General features: G+C 36.8%; 1 protein-coding gene across 14 annotated transcripts in view; it reads right to left on the reverse strand.

Moving 5' to 3' along the window:
* The window catches only part of PIK3C2G (phosphatidylinositol-4-phosphate 3-kinase catalytic subunit type 2 gamma), a 518046-nt gene that overhangs the window by 10175 nt on the left and 485507 nt on the right, over nucleotides 1-22364 (reverse strand). For 11 of the 14 annotated variants that reach the window (XR_014803777.1, XR_014803780.1, XR_014803778.1 and 8 more), the window contains one exon: nucleotides 1500-1625. Coding sequence is in view for 9 of the 14 variants with exons in the window: in XM_084956629.1 (XP_084812755.1) it covers nucleotides 1500-1625 (126 nt within the window). In the remaining 5 variants the exon portion in view is untranslated. Of the gene's footprint in view, nucleotides 1-1499; nucleotides 1626-6383; nucleotides 6459-22364 lie in introns of all 14 variants that reach the window. The other 3 variants (XM_013988351.3, XM_084956631.1, XM_021092287.2) reach the window with 1 other exon arrangement.

Here is a 22364-nt window from a genome sequence, read left to right on the forward strand (position 1 = left end):
GGAGCGGCCCAAGAAATAGCAAAAAAAAGAAAAAGAAAAAGGTAGAACTCAAGAAGCAAAAGGGAAGTGTCAAGATATGGGGAGCAGGAGTTCCTGTCGTGGCGCAGTGGTTAATGAATCTGACTAGGAACCATGAGGTTGCAGCTTTGATCCCTGGCCTTGCTCAGTGGGCTAAGGATCCAGTGTCGCTGTGAACTGCGGTGTGGATCGCAGATGCTGCTTGGATCCCGAGTTGCTGTGGCTCGTGTAGGCCGGTGGCTACAGCTCCAATTAGACCCCTAGCCTGGGAACCTCCATATGCCGCAGGAGTGTCCCTAGAAAAGGCAAAAAGACACACACACACACACACACACACAAAAGAGATGGGGAGCGGTTAACAGTGCTGCCATCTAACTGTGTAGGAGTGAAGAGCCTGATGGCTTGGTAGACTAAGCAGCTGGGAGTCTATTGATGCCGCCTGAATAAAGCAGCATTAGTCAAGGTCAGAATCTACACTGCAAAGAATTACAGGGTGGGAAGGAAGAGATGAAGTGAGAGCAGGAAATGTGAGTTAATTTTGCAAAAGTTTGGAGGTGACAGCAAAGGAAAGAAACTGGATGCTTTAGAAAGGCCGAATTGAGGAGTTTGTTTTGCTTTTTTTAAATACTTCTGAGTTGAGGATCCAGTAGGTGAGATAACCTTAAGACAAGGTGAGCAAGGGAGTTCCTGTTGTGGCACAGTGGGTTAAGAATTCGACTATGGTGGCTTGGGTCACTGCAGAGGCACAGGTTTGATCCCTGCCCAGAGCAGTGGGTTAAAGGGTCTGGCGTTGCCACAGCTGTAGCATAGGTTGTAGCTGTAGCTCAGACTCAATCCCTGGCCTGGGAACTTTCATATGCAATGGGTGTGGCCATTAAAAAACAAAACAAAATGAAATAAAAGGTGAGCAGATAATCAGCAGAGCAAGAAACAGAGGAGATGGGAAAGGATGGAATCAAGAGAATGAATATATGGTTTGCCTTAGAAAGAATTAGGGAATAGGATGCTCAATCATATAATACAAATGAATTAGCTGTACATGACATAAATTAATTTGTGTTTTGTACTTATTTTGATCAGCTTTTCAAAGAGATTTTATGAAGTTTATTGTTATACTCAGATTAGACTATAATAAAGTTATTAAGTAAGGAAAACCAGGTAAAGAAAAATAAGGTTAGAAAAAATAAGATGAAGTCAGGGATAATGTTAGTAGGTGAAACAAATGCCATATAGTCTTGTGCTCTTGCTGAAGGCTGCCACAATTTGAAAATTGGTTCATAAGCACTTTGAGAGCAGTTTCTGTATTTTCCAGTTCCTATAGCATCAAGAACAGTGATCAGCACACAGTGGCTATTTTGGGAAATGTCTTCCCTTTATGGAATAATGCTGCCGATTACTGCAAATTTTCCATATTTGGTTGTTAAGCTGAAAAATGGAAAGAAAAATACAAAACAACTGGACAAGAGATGAATCATACTTACAATTTCATTGTAAGTGGGGTTGGTACATTTTGGAACAGATTTTGTTTTCCTCCTACGAACTTCACTGGGGTATGGTAGAAGATAAAATTCAACATGTGCACTGGGCACAGAGCCATCTGGGAGATGCTGCAAAGAAAAACGGTTATAAATATTAATGTGTGTTGCTATCAAAGAAAACAAATACACAGCTACTAACTATCTAGACCAAAGGCAGGATCAAGATTTATTACAGTCACTGTTTATCAGAAAATAAGAGAACAATCAAAAGGAATACATCACTGCTCAAAAATAAGCCCAAAATACAGCTTAAAAGATGAAAACTGTCCATTTTAAATTGAGTGTTGTGTCAGAGAACTACCTTTAAAAGCCCATTAAGTATAATTTACTCTAGGTTTTTCTATAATAGAATCTCAATTTGCATTTTTGACAGAAATGGTCAAGAGATGAACATAAGCCACTAGCAGAGAAAGGAATGGAGTGCCTCAGGATAACGTACACCACTTGAAAATCAGAAAGTTCAAGTTTAACCATACAGTAAGAGGTAGCAGTTAATGATATGTAAATGAATATTATATAATAGCATATTTTCCAACAGAATTTAATTAAAATGTCAATTAGACCTACAACTTTAATGTGCCAACAAGATTTTAAGATAGTTATAGTAATTTTATTATCTAAATTAGCCTAATATATTTTGGATAATCCTTTTAAAATTGTGTTCTACGGAGCCCCCAAAGTTGTCCAGGTTGCCTCCTGATGGGTAGATCAAGGACATTGAATGAAGAGGCCTCTGGCTTCCCTCTTCCTAGCTTGCCCTGGCAATCCTCTCCCCCCCGCCCCCTGCACTTTCCCATTCTGGCTTCAGAACTTCTCCCCTTCTTTTCTGCCTTTTTTTCTTATGGATATTTTATTTCTTAATAAATGTGAAGACTGAGTACACTGTTTTAAAAAGTGAAAATGCCATACTTCAGAGAAATAGATTCTAACTTTGTGACCAAATGGAGTAAACTGTACTAAAACTATGCATTCTAGTTTGATAAAATGAGAGATGTTCGTGTAATTTATATTTAAAGTGGATGATTTAAAAGTCAAAATTGGGGAATTAAATGCTTATCTTGGTGAATACACTCTAACTATCAAATCAGTAGTTTTCAACAAATATTTTTATTCTGAATCACAGGGATACTCACATATAAATATCCAGTGCTTCCCCAGTGTCATTAGCTTTAATTTTATGTCTGTCTTTGGCCTCCAGGAAAGTATATTGGAAGGTAAGAAGCTGTGATACATATTACTATAGGCCTAACTTTTATTACATTCTAATTTACATGGCAAAAATATGTCATTAGGAAAATATGGTTATTATTTATTCACAAAACAGATAAAAATACATCTGGACACACATACATCAAAATGCTTAGACTGTCAAAACTGCTGCTTTAGATGGAGCTCAAGGTATCCTTTCCCACCTCGAAACCCTCCCTCAGGAGGAGGAGCTCTGAAATGTGTCAGTGGCATGATGGAATTTTCTGTGACACAGAAAAACACTGCTGTTGATATTTGATAGAGTGGATTTTGTGCACGCACGCATGTGTGTGTGAGAGAGAAGAATGAAGAGAATCCATTGGTTTTGTTCTCTGTAATTTTTCTACCATTGGGCTTGGGGGTAACCATACCTATAATTACTGTATTCTCCATCTTAGTGGTCAGAATCATGATTCTGGAAAAGGACTTTCTGCTCATGATCTGGGCACCCCAATTTGCCAACTATGTGGCTTTTGATATATATCTTAAGTGTTCTGTGGATCAGTTTCTCAATCTGTTAAATGAGGATAAAGGCAAGATCTATCTCATAGAATTCAAAAGATTAATAAAATAAACCATGTGATGTGAGGATAGTACCTGAAATAGAGTAAAATTCAATAAATGTTTGTAACTACTTTTATTTTCTATGAATTGAACAGGAATGCACTATATGCACTGATTGGACAAGACACCTTGAATGTACTATGACATTTATGAGCAGGATTTTGAAACTTTGGCACTATTGGCATTTGGAACCAAATAATTCTTTGTTGCAGGGGGCTGTTCTGAGCATTGAGGATATTTTAACCATATCACTGACCTCTGCCTACCAGATTGTGATAGCACCATCTTCCCGGTGGTGACAACCAAAAATGTCCCCAGACATTGCTAAATGTCACCAGGGGGCAGAAGGGAAGCATAATTGATCCCAAATGAGAAGCACTGATGTAGATGTCTCCCAAATGAGACTTTCTGATTCATCCTTACAACCTCAGCTTAGTGACCTGTGACTATTTCCATAGGCACCTTTGTAGAAACTCTACCCAAAATCTACCTTGTCCTTCTTCATCACTCCAAAACTGATTTTTTTCCAACTTGTTAAAACAGTATTAAGTGATACTTTTCTCTAGTGTCTCCCTTGTCATCTTCAAATCCAAGTAAAGTAGCAAGATCAATATCCTCCCTATTTTCCCTGGTTCATCTGCAACCACAGATCTTTATTCCTAACTTACTATAATTAGATTTTAATTATTTTGATGTCCCAGTCTTCCCACTTCCTTCCTTCACCCTGTATATCATCACTGTTGTAGTTAACCTTTCTGTAAAGCTGCTTTGATCATGTTACTTTTTTCCTTAAAACATTCAAGGATTCCCCATTGAGGAATAAACTCCAAATCACAGAAGGGGAACCAGCCTTAACCAAGCATTTAGAAACTAAAGGTTTGGGTTTCCGTTTCAATGAGTGTCTTTAATGAGATTCTTGAATATCCAATTGTTTTCATTTTTATTTTTTTCAGGGCCACCTGCAGCATATGGAGGTTCCCAGGCTAGGGGTCGAATCGGAGCATCAAATCAGAGCTGCAGCTGCCAGTCTACACCACAGCCACAACAACGTCAGATTGGCGTATCTGCGATCTACACCACAGCTCATGGCAACACCAGATCCTTAACCCACTGAGCGAGGCCAGGGATCAAACCCACAACCTCATGGATTCTAGTAGAGTTCGTTACCACTGAGCCACAACAGAAACTTCTGCAATTAAAATTTTTAAATCCTCACTTGAGGTTGGGCCTTCCTTTTTTTTGTTTCTTTCCTTTCATATCTATGCCTTCCTCTCATAGCATTCCTTCCTTTCATAAAAGTCCTATACTTAACACAGTACTTGACTAAGTAAATAAATAGGTAGCAAATGACTGAGTGAATGAGCTATAAAATTCATAGTGCCTAGATCTTTGAAAATAGTTCATAGCTATTGGCTGAATCATTATTTACAATGTAATATAAAAACCAAAAGTCTTGCTAACTTCCTAAGATTCTGTTTAAGTAGTTTCTCTTAACCTATTTCAATATTTCTTATTGTAATACCAAGCATTTAAAAGCTCAGAACAGGGTAAAATATATGTATCTTGGGGTCTGTTTCCAAGATCTGTCCTAAGTATTCACCCTGAATGCTACACTGTTTGAAGACATCTCTCTGCTAAAGCTATCTTCTTATCCACATCATTACATCAGGAATATCTGTGTTAAGCTTGGTTTGTTATGTCCGATATCTTAATGCTCTGCTTCTAAAACTTCGACTTTATCTCATCTCTCAGATTACGGTAGACAATTAGACTTACTACTCTTTCTGATTCCTTCTTGCCCCAACTGGAGCAAGACTGGATCATCATTACTTGTATTCCATCTCAGAATGAATCCTTGGTCATCATGCCTTCCTCCTGGAGACTTGATCTCTAATGGCTGTCTCTCTTTTCCTGAGACCTTGTTTACTCTTCTGTGATAGCCTCCCCACCTCTCTGGACTTCTGCCACTAACTCATTAAAAATCTCCTTGACAGGAGGCACAGCAGGTTATTTAAATCTTCTAGGAGTAACGATGACCTGACAGTTGCTTGGGGGCCTAATAGATGGTGGAGTGTGAGCTAAAGTCATATCTTGGTGCTGCATCCCCATGCCTTGTCTCAACCTCCTACAGTTTTCCCCTCTGTGTCCTGCTTGGTGGAGTACATGGGAGAAACAGAAATAGGGACATTCAATTTAATTGGCGGAGTGCCTGCCAGGAATGTTTGTGTGGAGGCAGGGAGCTGGACCCACATTAGGACCAGGCACTCCCTGCAGAGGAAATAAATGTCTTATACATATTTACTATTATACTGTTTTTTGAATGTACATAGGTGCTTTTGTTAACACAGTTTTAACATTTAAAAGCACTACTGCATTTGTAGTAGTTTTAAAAATTAGTTTGTATTTCTTAGATGTATCAGATAGCAAAGGGACTTTAATGATACCTGAAAAATCATTTTTTTTTTTTAAGTTTAAAAAGAGGTCCCTCGGAGTTCCCATCGTGGCGCAGTGGTTAATGAATCTGACTAGGAACCATGAGGTTGTGGGTTCGATTCCTGGCCTTGCTCAGTGGGTTAAGGATCCAGCGTTGCTGTGAGTTGTGGTGTAGGCCGCAGATGCGGCTTGGTTCCCACGTTGCTGTGGCTCTGGTGTAGGCCAGCAGCTACAGCTCTGATTAGACCCCTAGCCTGGGACCCTCCATATGCCGTAGGAAGCGGCCCTAGAAAAAGGCAAAAAGATAAAAATAAACAAACAAACAAATAAATAAATAAATAGAGGTCCCTTTAGCTGAAAAGATTAGAAATGAAAGCCTTAGGATATTCTCATCATTCATTGGTGGAAGAGACTCCTTTCTCAACCAAAGAGTAAAATATAGGGGAGTTTAGCTTGGCTATTACGTTGTAAAAATTAAAATGTATGCATGTATGTGTATTAGTAAGTTTCTGTCCACAATGTTGACTTCTAAATTGTGTTGTTAATAATTAAATATACTAATTTTTTGCCTTCATTTCTTACCTCAGATTGCATACAGCACTTCAAATGGCTTTCAATGCTACTTTTGTTGCTCCAATGATCAATGAGTGAAAGTATCTTGAAAATATGATTAATTTATCAAAATTGAGGGAAAAAATAAGCAGTAGCATGTTGGTGTCAAAAAAACAAAGCACAATATCGACTGTGAAGTAAATAAAATCATCTCACATCATAGGGCATGCCAGCGATTCTTCAGTATTTTCATATGTTTATATGAGGGAGATGCTTATTTTTCATACATAGTAATAATAATAGCTAACATGTAATGAATATTTAATTTATTTAAAGCACTCTCTTAAAATAATCCTTAAGCCAGTATTGTCTTTATTTTATTTGAAAGGATTTTCCATCCTATGCTCTTAACCACTACCCTACATAGTCTCCCTACAACAAATGCAAAGGAAACTGCCAGATTCAAATTAAGAGCACTTCTAGATAAAACTTTATCAGGAATGTGATGAAGGTACATGGTTTAAAAATATCAGACACTTTGGAAACGCCTGTAGATTAATCCAAAGTTTAATTGTATTTAATAGGTTATTATCTTTTTGATGAATAATTTATGAGACTTTTCCCTCAAGTTTTTTTAAACTTAAATGTTTCCAATCATAGGATAATATAGGCTTTGGTAGAAATCAACTGACGATGATTAAAATATGATAGAACTATCAAAACCTGAGGTCTATGCCAGTAGCAAAACAACATAATAAAAAAGCATTTTCCTCACCTAGGTGCCTGCCAAATTACAATTTTGAAAATCAAGCTGGCCAGCATGAAGAGGGTCTTTTTATAAAATGACAATGTACAATAAAAATACTTGTGATATGTGGTCTGCTGTATGCTTCTGTTAAAGAAATGATGTGTTAGTTAATGGTCCCAGTCTTTCTGTGTGTTAGTTCGTGTAGAATGGGATGATTTCAGGTCTTCATGAATTTAATTAGGATTGTCTTCTGCTTCATTTCACACCGGCTTAAGCCTTTAATAGAACTCTTGTCATCAATAGGTGATTTCCAATATATATATATATATTTTTTTCAATCAAATCAAAAATCAAACTACCTTGTGTTTAGCACTTTTGATGGTCTGTGAAAGGCACAGAAAAATGATCAAAATAGTTTCTGCTTTCAAAACAGTAAGAGGAGTTCCTATTTGGCTCAGTGGGTTAAGAACCTGACTAGTATCCAGGAGGACATGGGTTCGACTCCTGGCCTCGCTCAGTGGGTTAAGGATCCAGCATTGCTGTGAGCGGTGGTGTAGGTTGCAGACAAGGCTCAGATCTCTCACTGCTGTGGCTGTGGCGTAGGCCTGCAGCTACAGCTCCGATTCGAACTTTAGCCTGGGAACATCCATATGCTGCGAGTATAGCCCTAAAAAGACAAAAGATAAAAAAAAAATAATAATAAGTCAAATCAGTAACAAACTCATTGGCATGATCATCTTATATATATGTGTGTGTGTGTGTGTGTGTGTGTGTGTATTTAAATTTTAATCCTCAACTTAATGTAGATTACAATTAGAGAGAAGTCACAGTCTAGCAGATAGAATTCTTCTGACTCAATATAAACGATTGAATTACTTCTGAACATCCAGAATTCTAATTAGGGCTTCAAACTTTATCACTAAAGTGTCTTGTGAAGTTTGGAAAATTTTTCCATTTCTCACTCTTAATAGCATATAACAAGTAAGGCATTAAACCTCATTTATTTTTCACAATCTACTCAATAGCAAGTGCTGAAGAACTGTTTGTGAGTTACTTGGTAATTAAGCCTTTTCTTTCTTTCTTTTTTAAACTGAACCACTTTAAATTATTTCAATTTCCTAACCCTTAGCCTCTACCTCAGGTGCTGAGAAAACTGTACAAATAAGTGAGAGAGACTATGTTTTGTTATTGATTGTTAAGGAAGTGTGAAGAATAGTTGAAATACTGAAAGATTAGATTTATGATTTTGTATCTGATAGTATGGGAAAGATTACAAAAAGCAGAAACTAGTAATTGAGAGGTAAAATATAAGAATATTTTTACCCATATACCTCACATATTTGCCTTGATACTGACTAACTTAACAGTTTTATCATTATTTAAATAAAGATATAGATATATGATATTCAGGTGTCAACAATCTGAGTATTATGGCCAACATGCCAAATCAGATAATCAGGACTGAGTTATAAAGGGCTGGCTGTATCTAATAATGTTAAGAAAATAGACTAAATATCAAGTTCTTCCTTTGGGTTTGGAAAACTCACTCTGCAAATCCAGGATGTGAAAATCTTTCTTTAGGAATTCCTGTTGTGGCTCAGCAGTAATGAACCCAACTAGTTTCCATGAGGATGTGGGTTTGATCCCTGGCCTTGCTCAGTGGGTTAAAGATCCAGCATTGCTGTGAGTTGTGGTGTAGGCTGCAGATGCATGGCTGTGGCTGTGGCTGTGGCTGTGGCCGGCAGCTCCAATTCAACCCCTAGCCTGGGAACTTCCAGTGCAGTAGGTGTGGCCATGACAAGCAGAAAGAAAAAAAAGAAAGAAAAGAAAAACTTGGTTTAGCAATAACACTTGGAAAAACATTTGGTTATATGATTACAGGTTTAATATATTAAAGGTTTAATATATATGTTTAAATATAATATAAATTAATAGGTTTAATATATGAGCCAGAGATTGCTAGCTACAACCTACACTAGGATTATCTTCCTATCTATCCATCCATCAATCTATCCACCCTCTTATCTGTCTATATGTGTATTTCACTTAGCATAATGCCCTAAAGGTCCATCCACGATGTCACAAACTTGACAAGACTTTCTTCTTTTTTATTGTTGAATAATATTCCATTTTGTGGATATACAACATTTTCTTTCTTCATTTGTCCAGTATGGACACTTAGTTTGCTTCCATATATTGACCATAGAAAATAATGCTGCAATGACTATGGAGGTACACATATTTTGAATTAGCATTTTAATTTGCTTTGAATAAATTCCCAGAAATATTATTGCTGGATAATATGGTAGTTTTTTAAAAATATTTTGAGGAACCTCCATACTATTTTCAATAGTGGCTACGCCAATTTACATTCCCAACAGTGCACAAGTGTTCCCTTTTCTCTACATCCTTGCCAACACCTGATATTTCTTGTCTTTTCGATCATAGCCGTTCTATATATGAAGTGATATCTCTTTGTAGTTTTGATTAGCATTTTCCTGATGATTAGTGATATGGAGCACCTTTTCATGTACCTGTTGGCCATCTGGATGTTTTCTTTGGGAAAATGTTTTTTCAGATCATCTGCCCAGTTTTTAATTGGATCGTTTATTTATTTATTTATTTTTTGCTAAGTTGCATGAGGTCTTTGTATATTTTGGATACTAGTCCTTTACCAGATATATGATTTGTAAATACATTCTCCCAATCAGTAAGCTGTCTTTTCATTTTGTTGCTGGTTTACTTTGCTGTGCAGAAGCTTTTTATATTGATATAGTCCCAGTTGTTTATTTTTGCTTTTGCTGATTTTGCTTTTGCTGTTAAATCCAAAAATCATCACAAAGATCAATGTCAAGGAGCCTTTTTCTATCCTTCTTCTAGGAGTTCTATAGTGTCAAGTCTTACATTCAAGTCTTTAATCCATTTTGACTTAATTTTTGTGTGTGGTAAAAGACAGTGGTCCATTTTCATTTTTTTTTTTTTTTTTTAGCATATGGCTATCTAGTTTTCCCAGCACCATTTATTAGTGTTTTTTTCCCCCTATTATATATTCTTAGCTTATTTGCCATAAATTTGTTCTTTATCAAGATTGCTTTGGCTATTTGGGGTCTTTTTTTGGTTCCAAGTTTGTGGAAAATGCCACTGAAATATTGATAGGGATTGATTCAATATTAATTGAGTCTGTAGATTGCTTTGGGTAGTGTGGACATTATTATAATGTTAATTCTTCCAATCCATGAGTATAGAATGTTTTTCCATTTATTTTTGTCTTCAATTTATTCTGATGTTTTAATTGCCTTCTGTGTACAAGTCTTTCACCCCCTTGGTTAAGTTTACTTCTAGTTTTATTTTTTATTTTTATTTTTTTTGCTTTTTAGGACCGCACCTGAGGCATATGGAAGTTTTCAGGCTAGGGGTCGAATCAGAGCTACAGCTGCCGGCCTTTGCCACAGCCACAACAATTCGAGATCCAAGCCACATCTGCAGCTACACGGCAACTCAGGGCAACGCCAGATCACCTACCCACTGAGAAAGGTGCATCCTCATGGATCAAACCTGCATCCTCAATGGATACTAGTTGGATTATTTTCCCCTGTGCCATGATGAGAACTCCCTACTTCTAGGTTTTTAATTCTTTTGAATACAATTACAAATGGGATTGTTTTATTAGAAACTCAAGTGATTTCTATACATAGGAATTTTCTGCTTTTTGGAAGTTTGCTTTATGCTGCTTTGCTTTTACAAGAGACATACATTAACACCTTTTTTTGCTAACTGAAAGAAATCCAAAGAGGATTTTTGCTTTTATAAGTAAAAGGGAAAAGGGAAAACAGTGTTCAGTGTTTTTTTGTTTTGTTTTGGTTGCTGTTGTTTTTGCAGCAAGATGACAAAGGTAGCATGAACCCTCAGCAGTTAACAGTGGTACAGCCAAGCTCGTTCCCAACAAACTGTACTCAGCATCTCATCATCAAGCCACGATATCTTTGAACTGTATCTTTACCACATCTGTGCTTTATCACAATTTATTCTGTGCTTTGCCACAATTTATTCTGTGAATTTGTTAGCAAGATGTGGCCTAAGATAACTGTTTTTTCATTTTTGTCATGCCAGCTTATGAAAGACATCACAGAGCAGTGAGGGAAATGAATTGATTTTATATCCTGCAACTTTGCTGAATTCGTTTATTAGTTCTAACAGTTATTTGATGACGTCTTTAGGATTTTCTATATGTAATATCATGCCATCTACAAATAGTGACAGTTTTACACTTTCCCTTCTAATTTAGATTCTTTTAATTTCTTTTTCTTGCCTAACTGAATAAAAGTGGTGAGAGTGGGTATCCTTATCTTGTTCCTGATCTTTAAGGAAAAGCTTTCAGCTTTTCACCTTTGAGTTTGATGTTAGCTGTGAACTTATCATATATGACCTTTATTATGTTGAGGTACATTCCTCGACATCCTTGTTGAGACTTTAATCATAAGTAGATTTTGACTCTTGTCAAGTGTCTTTTCTGCCTTTATTGAGATGGTTATATGATCTTTATTCTCCATTATGTTAATGTGATCTATCACACTGATTGTTTTGTGGAAACTAAACCCTCCTTTCATACCTGGAATGAATCCCATTGGTTCATGGTGAATAATCTTTTTAATGAAATGTCGAATTAAGGTCACTAATATTTTCTTGTGGATTGTTGCATTTATGTTCACCAGGGACATCGACAATTTTCTTTTCTTTTAGTGTTACTGTCTGGTTTTGGTATCAAGGTAATGCTGGCCTCATAAAATGAGTTCAGAAGTGTTCCCATTTCTTTTCTTTTCTTTCTTTTTTTTTTTTGGTAATAGTTTGAGAAGGATTGATAGTAAATGGTGGTAAAATTTGGAAGGTTTCACCAGGGAAAATTTCTGGTCCTAGTGTTTTCTTTGTTGGGAGGTTTTTAATTATTTATTCAATCTCCTTATTATTGGCCTATTCAGATCTTCCATTTCTTTGTGATTCAGTCTTGGAAATTTATGTTTCTAGAAATTTATTCATTTCTTCTAGGTTGTCCAACTTGGTGTATAATTGTTCATAATTTCTGATCCTTTGCATTTGTATGGTATCAATTTCACCTCTGATTTAATCTATTTGAACCTCTCTTTTTTTCTTTAGACAAAAGTTTGCCAATTTTTGTTTACCTTTTCAAAAAACTAGCTCTTAGTTTCACTGATTTTTTCTATTATTTTTCTCATATTTCATTTATTTCTGTTTTGATCTTTGTTATTTCTTCCTTTCTGCTAACTTTGGGCTTAGTTTGTTCTTTTTCTAGTTGATAGAGTTGGGTTCTTTATTTGAGATCTTCTCTTTTTTAAAATATAGGCATATATTGCTATAACACATCCCTCTTAGGACTGCCTTTACAGCATTTTATAGGTTTCATTATGTTGTGTTTCCATTTTTTCCCCAAGGTATTTTTTGATTTCTCTTTTGATTTCTTCTTTATACATAGATAGTTCAGGAATGAGTTGTTTAATTGCTCCATATTTGTGTATTTCAATTTTTCCTCTTTGTATTGATTTCTAGTTTAATACCATTGTGGTTGAAAGATCCTTGCTATGATTTCTATCTTCTTAAATTTGCCAAGACTTTTGCCCCACATTTTCCTCTTGTTTTTCTTTCTTGATGATCTATCCATTGTTGTAAATGGAGTTTTGAATTCCCTACTAATATTATATTGTCTATTTCTCCCTTCAGATTTGTTTCTATTTCCTTAATATATTTAGGTGAACCAATGTCGGGCAGATATATATTTATATTTCTTATATCTTCTTGAGGAATTGACCACTTTATCATTATATAATGAATTTGTCTCTTGGTACCATTTTTTGGCTAAAGTCTGTTATTTCTGATATAAGTAAATCTACCTTTGCTTGCTTTTGTTTTCCATTTGCATGGAATATCTCTTTTTCATCCCTTTACTTTGAGCCTATGTGTGTCTTTAAAGCTCAATGTGCCTCAAAGGCAGCATGTGGTTGAGTCTTTTTTTTTTTTTTTTAAGTTCATCCAGCCACTCTATGTCCTTTGATTGGCTAATTGAATCCATTTACATGAAGAGTAATTACTGATAGATAAAGACTTAACTAATGTCATCTTATTGTTTTCTAGCTGTTTTCTGTTTCCTATTTCTTCCTCTCTTGAAACCTTCTTTTGTGAATTAAGGATTTTCCACATGGTATGCCTTAATTCCTTTCTCTTTATTCTTTGTGAATCTACTGTAGGTTTTTGCTTCATGATTGCCATGAGGTTTACACAAAACATTTTATAGGTATAATAGTCTATTTATGCTGATTACCTCAATCAAAAACTCCACCCTTTTACTCTTCCTTTTTATGTTATTTAAGATACAATTTACCTCTATTTATATTGCTTACTCATTAACAACTTATTTTAGCTATATTTTTTCCATTTTTTAAAAAAAATCATTTTTATGTTTTAATTGTAATCAATTGCTATTTCCCCAATACATTTTTTTTCCTACTGTACAGCATGGTGACCCAGTTACACATACATGTACACATACTTTTTTCCCACATTGCCATCCTCCATCATAAGTGACTAGACATAGTCCCCAGGGCTACAATAGCAGGATCTCATTGCTTATCCATTCCAATGGCAATAGTTTGCATCTATTAACCCCAATGTCCCAGTCCATCCCACTCCTTCCCCCTTCCCCTTGGCAACCATAAGTCTATTCTTCAAGTCCATGGTTTTCTTTTCTGTGGAAAAGTTCATTTGTGCCATATGTTAGATTCCAGTTGTAAGTGATATCATGTAGTATTTGTCTTTCTCTTTCTGACTCACTTCACTCAGTATGAGAGTCTCTAGTTCCATCCATGTTGCTGCAAATGGCATTAGTTTATTCTTTTTATGCTGAGCAGTATTCCATTGTGTGTATATATATATACCACATCTTCCTAATTCAGTCATCTGTCAATGGACATTTGGGTTGTTTCCATGTCTTGGTTTGTGTGAATAGTGCTGCAATGAACATGCAAATGCATGTGTCTTTTTCAAGGAAGGTTTTGTCCAGATATATGCCCAAGAATGGGATTGCTGGGGTCATATGGTAGTTCTACATTTAGTTTTCTGAGGTTCTCCATACTGTTTTCCATAGTGGTTGTACCAGCTTACATTCCCACCAACAGTGCAGGAGGGCTCCCTTTTCTCCACATCCTCTCCACCATTTGTTATTTGCGGACTTATTAATGATGGCCATTCTGACTGGTGTGAAGTAATATCTCATGGTAGTTTTGATCTGCATTTCTCTAATAATCAGTGATGTTGAGCATTTTTTCGTGTGCTTAAGCTATAGTTATTTTTAATACTCTTTTCCTTCAACCTTTATATAAGAATTAAGTGGTTAACACTCCACCATATTACAGTATTAGAGTATTCTAACTTTGACTATATGTTTTACCTGGGATTACACATTGAAAAATGTGTATATATATGAAAATATATGCATGTTACCAATTAATATCCTTTCATTTCACCTTGAAGAACTCCTTTCAGAATTTCTTGTAAGGAAGGTTTAGTGGTGGTGAGATCTTTCACCTTTTGTTTGTCTGGGAAAGTCTTTATCCCTTCTTTGTTTCTGAAAGACAGTTTTGCCAGGTATTCTTGATTAGCATTTCTTTTAGTTCAGTACTTTGAATGTATGATCTCACTCTCCTGGCTTTTGCTGAGAAATATACTGATAACTGCATGAGGGTTCCCTTGTAAGTTACCAGCTTTTTATCTCTTGTTGCCTTTGAGATTCTCGCTTTGTCTTTGAATTTTGACAGTTTTATTACACTGTATTCTGGAGAGGATCTCTTTAAAAGTCGAGTTTATTTGATGACCTATGAGCTTCATGAACTTGAATAGCCACATCTTCCCCCAGATTTGGGAAGTTCCCAGTCAATATTTCTTTAAACATACTTTCTGCTCTCTTCTCCCTCCCTTCTTCTGGAACTCCAATAGATGACATGGGCTTTTACACTCTTTTCCTTTTTTCTTCTTTGTCCACCTCTGACTGGATAATTTCAAAGTTCCTGTCTCCTATCAGATTCTTCTTCTGCTTGATGCACTCTCCTGGTGATGCTCTCTGTTGAATTTTTTCATTTCATTCATATTCTTTAGCTCTAAAATCTTCATTTAGTTCTTTTTAAAAATTTTCTCTTTGTTAAACTTCTCATTTTGTTCATGTATCGTTTCCTTTTTCTATTGTCTTTCTCTGCTTTTTTTTTTTTGTAGCTTATCAAGTTTCCTTTAAAGAGATATTTTGAGTTCTATTAGGTAAATTACAGATTTTCAGGTCTTTGAGTTCAGTTACTGAAAAATTATTATGATCCTTTGGTGGTAATTTGTTACCTTGATTTTTCATGTTCTTTGAAGTTTTGCATTGCTGTCTTCCTCTTTTAAAGTGGCAGTCAGTCCTCCAATCTTTACTACCTCCCACTTCAATGTGACCAAACTCATATTTTTTGCTACAACAGCATGATGGGACTTCTTTGCAAACATGGACTTCCACAAAGGCTCTTTTATCCATGAATGATTATCTAAGACAGTGCTTTCCAGGAGCTCCTGGCCAAGGCTGAGAGAGGCAGAAGTCAGTTCCCAGGCCACTGCAGGGTCTTCAGCTGGGACTGAGGCCTGTGTGTCTATTTTCTGAAGCATAGGTGGGTGAGACTCCTCCTTGATCCCTTGGTGGATGATGCTGAGCCCCACGTTTGTCTGTGGGTGGAGAGTAAACTTTTGTTGTTGAGTAGGAGACAAAACGAGGGACATATTTTGCCACTATGATGCTGATATCATTGTATGATTTCAGAATATTCAAGAAGGAACGAAATTAAGAGAACCAATGTCAGGGCCCTAGCATATATATATATATATAAAGTTAAAATGTAGAATTGAGGGAGATTTAGATAAGGGATAGAGATTAGGGTACAAAGCCGTCAATAAGAAGAGAGAGCAATTAAATAAAATTTACATCATGTGGTGACCTATCAATTGATGACTGTGTCAGCTAGGGAGATGGTGAGTGTCCAGTGCTGTTGAATATTTAGTGGAGTAATGCTCAGCAGGAAATCACTTTATTCTTGAAACAAATATGATGATCAAATATTTGTCACTTGACCATTATCAGTTTAGTATCAACTATTATAGACAGTAGAATTCACAGAGAAAAGCTATTCAATTATAAATATAGCTTAATTTAAACTGGTTTTGTTGTGGCTATTTTTCACAGTGACATACACTTATGCAAACATTTACTTACTTAACAAACATGCATTAAGGACAAAGTATTGTGCAAGTACTATAAAGTATACAAAATATATTTCCCACGGTTTTTGCAATCAAGAAATTAGTTTAAAGAGTTAAAATCCTGAGTACTGCCAAACTTTCACGTCTCAGGGCTAATGATGAAGTCAACATCTATTAAGCCACTATGTACATTGTCTAGTTTCAATACAGTTGAAACTACTGGACGAACCAAGATGATAATACTTTCAAGAGCTAGGATAAAGCAGTGAATATCAAATGGATGGTATATACCGTGAATGTAATGGGACGTCAAGGAAGGAAGGATCACCAGGAGCTTCAGAGAGGGTGAGAGATTTGAGCTGAGCCTAGAATCGGAGTTGGATGTAGAAGGCAAACAGAAGGGAGGTAGAAGTATGACACATCAGCTAGAATGACTGACGTGTGTTTGGCCAAAAATGAATGAACCATTTAGAATATAATACAAGCTTTGTATCATGGATGTTTGACATAAAAGGTAGTTTATAACTCGATTGTGTAGTATCTTAAATATTAGGTTAAGGAATTTGAAATTTACAGAGCCTCTAAAAATTTTATTGATACTATGAAAATGATGTTTTAGGTAGAATAGGTTAGAGGAGTATAAAATAAGAGAAGGGATATCACTGCAATCAACCAAAATAATCCATAGATTAATTAACAGAATATAGCATCAAATTTTGACAATAATAAAAGTAATAGAAAACTAAAAATATTTGTTGATGAGGAGTATTAGAATGAATTAAAGTAGAGAAAATATAAATACGTTTTTAATCAGGGGTTACTTTGAGGATGGTACAGTACTGTTTTGAAATAAATAGTTCACAGTGAGAGTTGGTTTCAGTGAAAAGAAGAGGACAATAACTTAGAATTGTTGAGTTTAAAGAGATGGCAAGATAGCAAAGCATAATGCCCATCAGGAAGTTGGAAATATGTAAATTGAGTTTAGAGAAATATTAAAAGTAGAGATAAAAATTTAGGAGTAAGTCACATAATATTTGAAGACTCAAGACTGAGTAAAATATCTTAGGAAATTAGTTTGAAGATTTATATCCTTCAGTACTGTAAAATCTTCACATTTAAGGGCTAAAGATGAAGTCAACAACTATTAAGCCACTATGTACATTATCTAGTTTAAATTTCCAAGAGCTAAGGAAGCCTTGGGAAGAGATTTTGAGAATGTACAGACAGTGAAGTTTCATGGAAAGCCTGAGAACAGAAAAGTTCAAGAAAGAAGAATTAGCTGAAGATGGTGGCTGTTGCAAAGAGATCAATTAACATTATCATGCCAGTTATCATAGGCTTATAGAACAATTTATGGTTGGTTTCATTAAGAAATAATTGGTAATCTTTGAGGGTTAATGTTTCTTTGGTTAAAAATATCATGAAACACAATAAAATATCTGTCTGGGCTGGGTATCCTTCACTAGTCTTTCTTTGCTTTGCATCTTATTCTTTGAACAGGAGATCAATGTCATGCTGGGTCAATTCTGAAAGAACAACTTTTTATTCATGGAATACAAGCCAAATACAATTGATGGGCTAATTATTATTAGAAAATCACCCTTTATCAAGAAATTGACATTTATTTAGGTAAAGTGCATCTAGGGTGGGGTAATGACAAATTTCTTCTAAAAATCTAGATTTTAAAAAATTGAAAAGAATTGGGATAGACAGAAAACTTAGCCAAGTTAGTTTAAAAGGATGCACAAGTTTGATGGGCCAGGATAACAGAGTAGATAGACCCAGAGCTCAACTACTCTCATGGGTGTACCAAAATTCCAGCTATTTACATAACAACCATTGATTAAAAAGACTGGAACCAGAGTTCCTGCTGTGGCACAGCAGTTAAGAATCCAAATGCTGCAGAGCTGCAGGTTCAAGTCCTAGCCCAGCGCAGTGGGCTGAAGGATCTGGTGTTGCTGCAGCTGTGGTATAGGTTCAGGTCACAGCTGTGGCTCAGATTCAATCCCTGGCCCGGGAACTTCCACATGCCATGGGTGTAGCCATAAAAAATAAAAATTAAAAAAAAAAAAAAGACCTGAACCTACCAGAAAAGATCTACAACCACAACAGAACAGGCAGGAGGGAGGAGTCACTGTATAGTCTAGTCCCATACCCCTTGGTGAGTGACCCACAAACAGGAGAATAATTAAAACTGCAGGAGTTCTCCCAAAGGAGTGAGAGGTCTAAGCCCCACACTGGGCACTCTAGCCTGCAGGTCCTGCACCAGGAAGACAAACCCATAAAATGCCTGGCTTTGAAGGCCTGTAGGGCTTACTTTTGGGAGTCCCAGAGGGCTGGGGGAACAGAAATTCTTTGCCTAAAAAGGTGCACACAAAATCTCACATGCTTTGGGACTCAGATCAGAGGCAGTAATTTGAAATGAGCCTGGCTCAGATCTACCTAAGGACTCAGAGAGTCTCCTGGAGAAGCAAGAGGCAACTGCAGCTCACCCTGATGAGCTGATGACAGATACTGAGTGCCTGATGACAGACACTGGGGAGCTTATTCTACCATGTGGACAACTAGCTGGTTAGTGCCATTTTGGAATCCTCCCTCTAACTTATTAGTCTCAGGATCCAACCCTGTCCCTGCCCAACAGCCTTCAGGCATCAGTAATGGGATGTCTCAGGCCAAGCAACTAACTAGGAGGGAACAAAGCAGCAGACAGGCTGTCTTATGTCCCCCGAGCCCACAGTCACCCAGGGACATGGCCCTGCCCACCAGAGGGCCCAGGAACTGGCTCTACACAGCAGTGGGCATGAACCAGCCAAAACTCTTTGGTCAGCACCTGTTCTGGGACCAGCTGGGCTCTAGCCTTGCCCACTAACAGGCTAATACAAGCTTCAGGACCCCATACCCAAGTGTTTTGGGAATCTTCGCCCTCATTTCTCCAAACCAGCAATCTGACATCAGCTCTGGGATTCCTGGGCCCTACAACCAGACTCTAGAACCCAGCTCTGCCTGCCAGTAGTCCGGCAGTGACCAGCAGCCTCTGCATAAGGCAGGGTCTTGGAACCAACTGGACCAGGGACCAACCAGGCCTACCAGATTGCTCAAAGCAGTCATCCCCCCACAAGAGAAGGACCAACACAGCCGACATAGGAGGCACCCCTAGAGCATATAGCTAAAAGGGGAGTGTGCTGCTGGGATGCACAGGACATCCATAAAAGGCCACTTCTCTAAGATCAGTAAACATAACCAACCTACCAGCTACACAAATAAAAATGAGGCAATAGAGGAGCATGTTCCAAAAGAAGGATTAAAATAAAACCCCAGAAGAAGAACTAAGTGACGCAGAAGAACACTACCTGAGAAAGAACTCAGGGTAATAATTGCACAGATGATCAAAGAAACCTGGAAAAGAATGGTTGCAGAGTGAGAAGTTGGACGTTTTTAAAAGGATACATAGAACGTTGTTCTTTCTTTTTTTTTTTAGAACGTTGTTTCTATATGACAAATATTGCCACCATCTGTGATTTATTTTCACAACCCTCTATTGTTACCTTCACCAAGTCTATGTGTTATTTCCTGTACTTCCGTGAGCACCGCAATTCATTTAGTGCTAAGGACAGAACTCCCATTGCATGCAGAGTACCATTTATGGGGTAAGCTCCCATGAGAAATGTTTCTCAAAGTGTGGTCCATGAACACTTGTGTCAAGAACCTTCTGTAATACTCATATGTGGGAGCAGAAGAGAAGAAAACAAGTCTGGAAGTGAAAGAGAAGAGGAATCCACGAGAGTAGGAGATGCCTGTAAAACGCAGGTGCAGAAATCCTAACCCACACTTACAGAATCAGAGTCACTGGGAGGTGCATCCAGGGGTGTGGATTTTAAAAACAGGAACCCCCAGGAGTTCCCTTGTCACTCAGCAGGTTAAGAACCCAGTGTTTTCACTGCTGTGGCTCTGGTTACAGCTGTGGCATGGGTTTGATCCCTGGCCCAGCAATTTATGCATGCCTCGGGCATAGCCCCCAAAAATTAAAAAAAAAATTTAAAAATAAAAGGTAAAAATAAGAACTGCCAGATGACACATACATATTAAAATACATCATAAAATTTTAAAATAAAAAATAAAATGTAATAAAATTTGTGTGTGTGTGTCTGTGTATGTGTGTTTAGCCTGGGTTCTTGTTGTGTTTGACTACTTCTCTCTCTTGCTAATTTTCATAAAGTAACCATTTTCTGCCATTTTGTGTTTTATGAAAGATTAAACCCCACTCCATTTGAGATGTATCCTGCTTTCCCTGACATGGTTTGTGCCTTATTTGAAATGACTTATTATTTGTTACAGAGTAAAAGACCCTCATAGTGTGAACATACTCAGTTTCAGAAGAGTCTGGCATCGCTACTGATTACTTTCAGAACCTTCTGGAATGCTTCTTATTCTGGAGCAGGTAGAAGAAAAGAGTTTAGAAATGACACAAAACTAGAGGAATCCGTGAAACCAGGAGAGACATTGTAATGTAGAGAGAGACATCACAGAAATCAATGGAAGAGAGCATTGTAAAATGGTTACATGGGAAAGTGCTAGAAAGATTTCAAAATATATTTCAAATCCAAATGACTTTCTATGTTTCTCTGTCATATAAACTGAAGTATTATTTTAAAAAAAAATCTTGGCTAAGCTTCTAAATAACTGCATTACATTGTCAGTCTCTGTTCACTATGATAAATCATATTGTGCTGCTTTGAAAGGAAAAAAATTTAGCAATTTTGTTTTAGCTCGTGAATTCACAGGAGGGAAGTAATTCTTAGAGCACAGCTTCAAAGATTTAATATAAGATAAACAATTCTTTTCATCAAACTTACTATTAAATAGAACTGCAGGCAGAATAATTCATTTTAATATTAAAATAAAAGCAAGCACAACTTCTTTAGTCTGATTACTCAAGCATGTGAAGATACTAAAGACTGAAAAAGTAAATAACAATTAGCTAAAACTTAAAATAAGCAAAGAAAATGTTGAAAATTTATAGATTTTTCTGTCATTTACATTACAATGTTATCTCTGACTTCAGATAAGCAGAAGAAATAAAATATTTTTAAAAAGCTGTGAAAAATGCAGTGTGAGAACTTTGTTATGATTTAGGAAGGTGAAAAGATCTTAGTTCTTAGTTGTCCACATTAGAAGAAATTTAACATTTTTTCATTTAACAATTCATTGAGTATCTACTATATACTTAAACTTGCTTTAGCCCTCGGGCAACAGAGAAAAAAATAAAGTAGGAAAGGAAGTTTGGAAGTGCCAACCAACAAGTGTGGTTTTGTGTTCTATATATGGGTGTCAGAGAGGACCTCATGGAAAAGGTGATAGTAAAAATACATGTGAGATTCAACCATGGAAAATTTGAGGCGTGGGCTTGGTAAAGAGCATTCCAGATAAACTGAGTAGTAGGTTCAAATGTCCTGGGCCAGAAACATGCTGGCCAAATAAAAGGCACAGGAAAAAAACATACCACTGAAGCTGGAGTGGAGGGAGGTGAAGAGTCTGTGGCTGGAGACATCAAGGGGCCAGTACTTAGTTTTCACTGTAAGTGATATGAGACTCCTTCCCCAGAAGGATATGAGAGAGGAATGACAGGATCTGACTTCTATTCTCAAAGGAATATTGTGGATGCTATGGTAGGAAGAGATGAAAAAGAAATAAGGGCAGAAGCAGGGTGATCTGTTAAGAGGCTACAGGAATAATTCAAGTGAGAGATGATGGCAGCTTAGACCAATGGTGGTAGCAGCAGAGGTGAAACATGGTGGGATTCTGGATTTATTTTGAAAGTTGAGCTAACAGATTTTGCTGATAAATCGGATGTAGTTTGTGAGAGAAGTCAAAAGGACGCTAAGGACTTTAACCCAAGCAACTAGTGGATGATGTGCTATTAGGAGGTAAGACAGGCTGCCAAAGGAGCAGGTTTAGGGGGGCAGTAATCAGAAGTTTGA

This window comes from Sus scrofa, chromosome 5, assembly GCF_054392235.1.
Source record: "Sus scrofa isolate SSC_HxYL_T2T_F1_AM1 chromosome 5, Sscrofa_HxYL_maternal_Yorkshire_Landrace_v2.0, whole genome shotgun sequence".
Taxonomy (NCBI): domain Eukaryota; kingdom Metazoa; phylum Chordata; class Mammalia; order Artiodactyla; family Suidae; genus Sus; species Sus scrofa.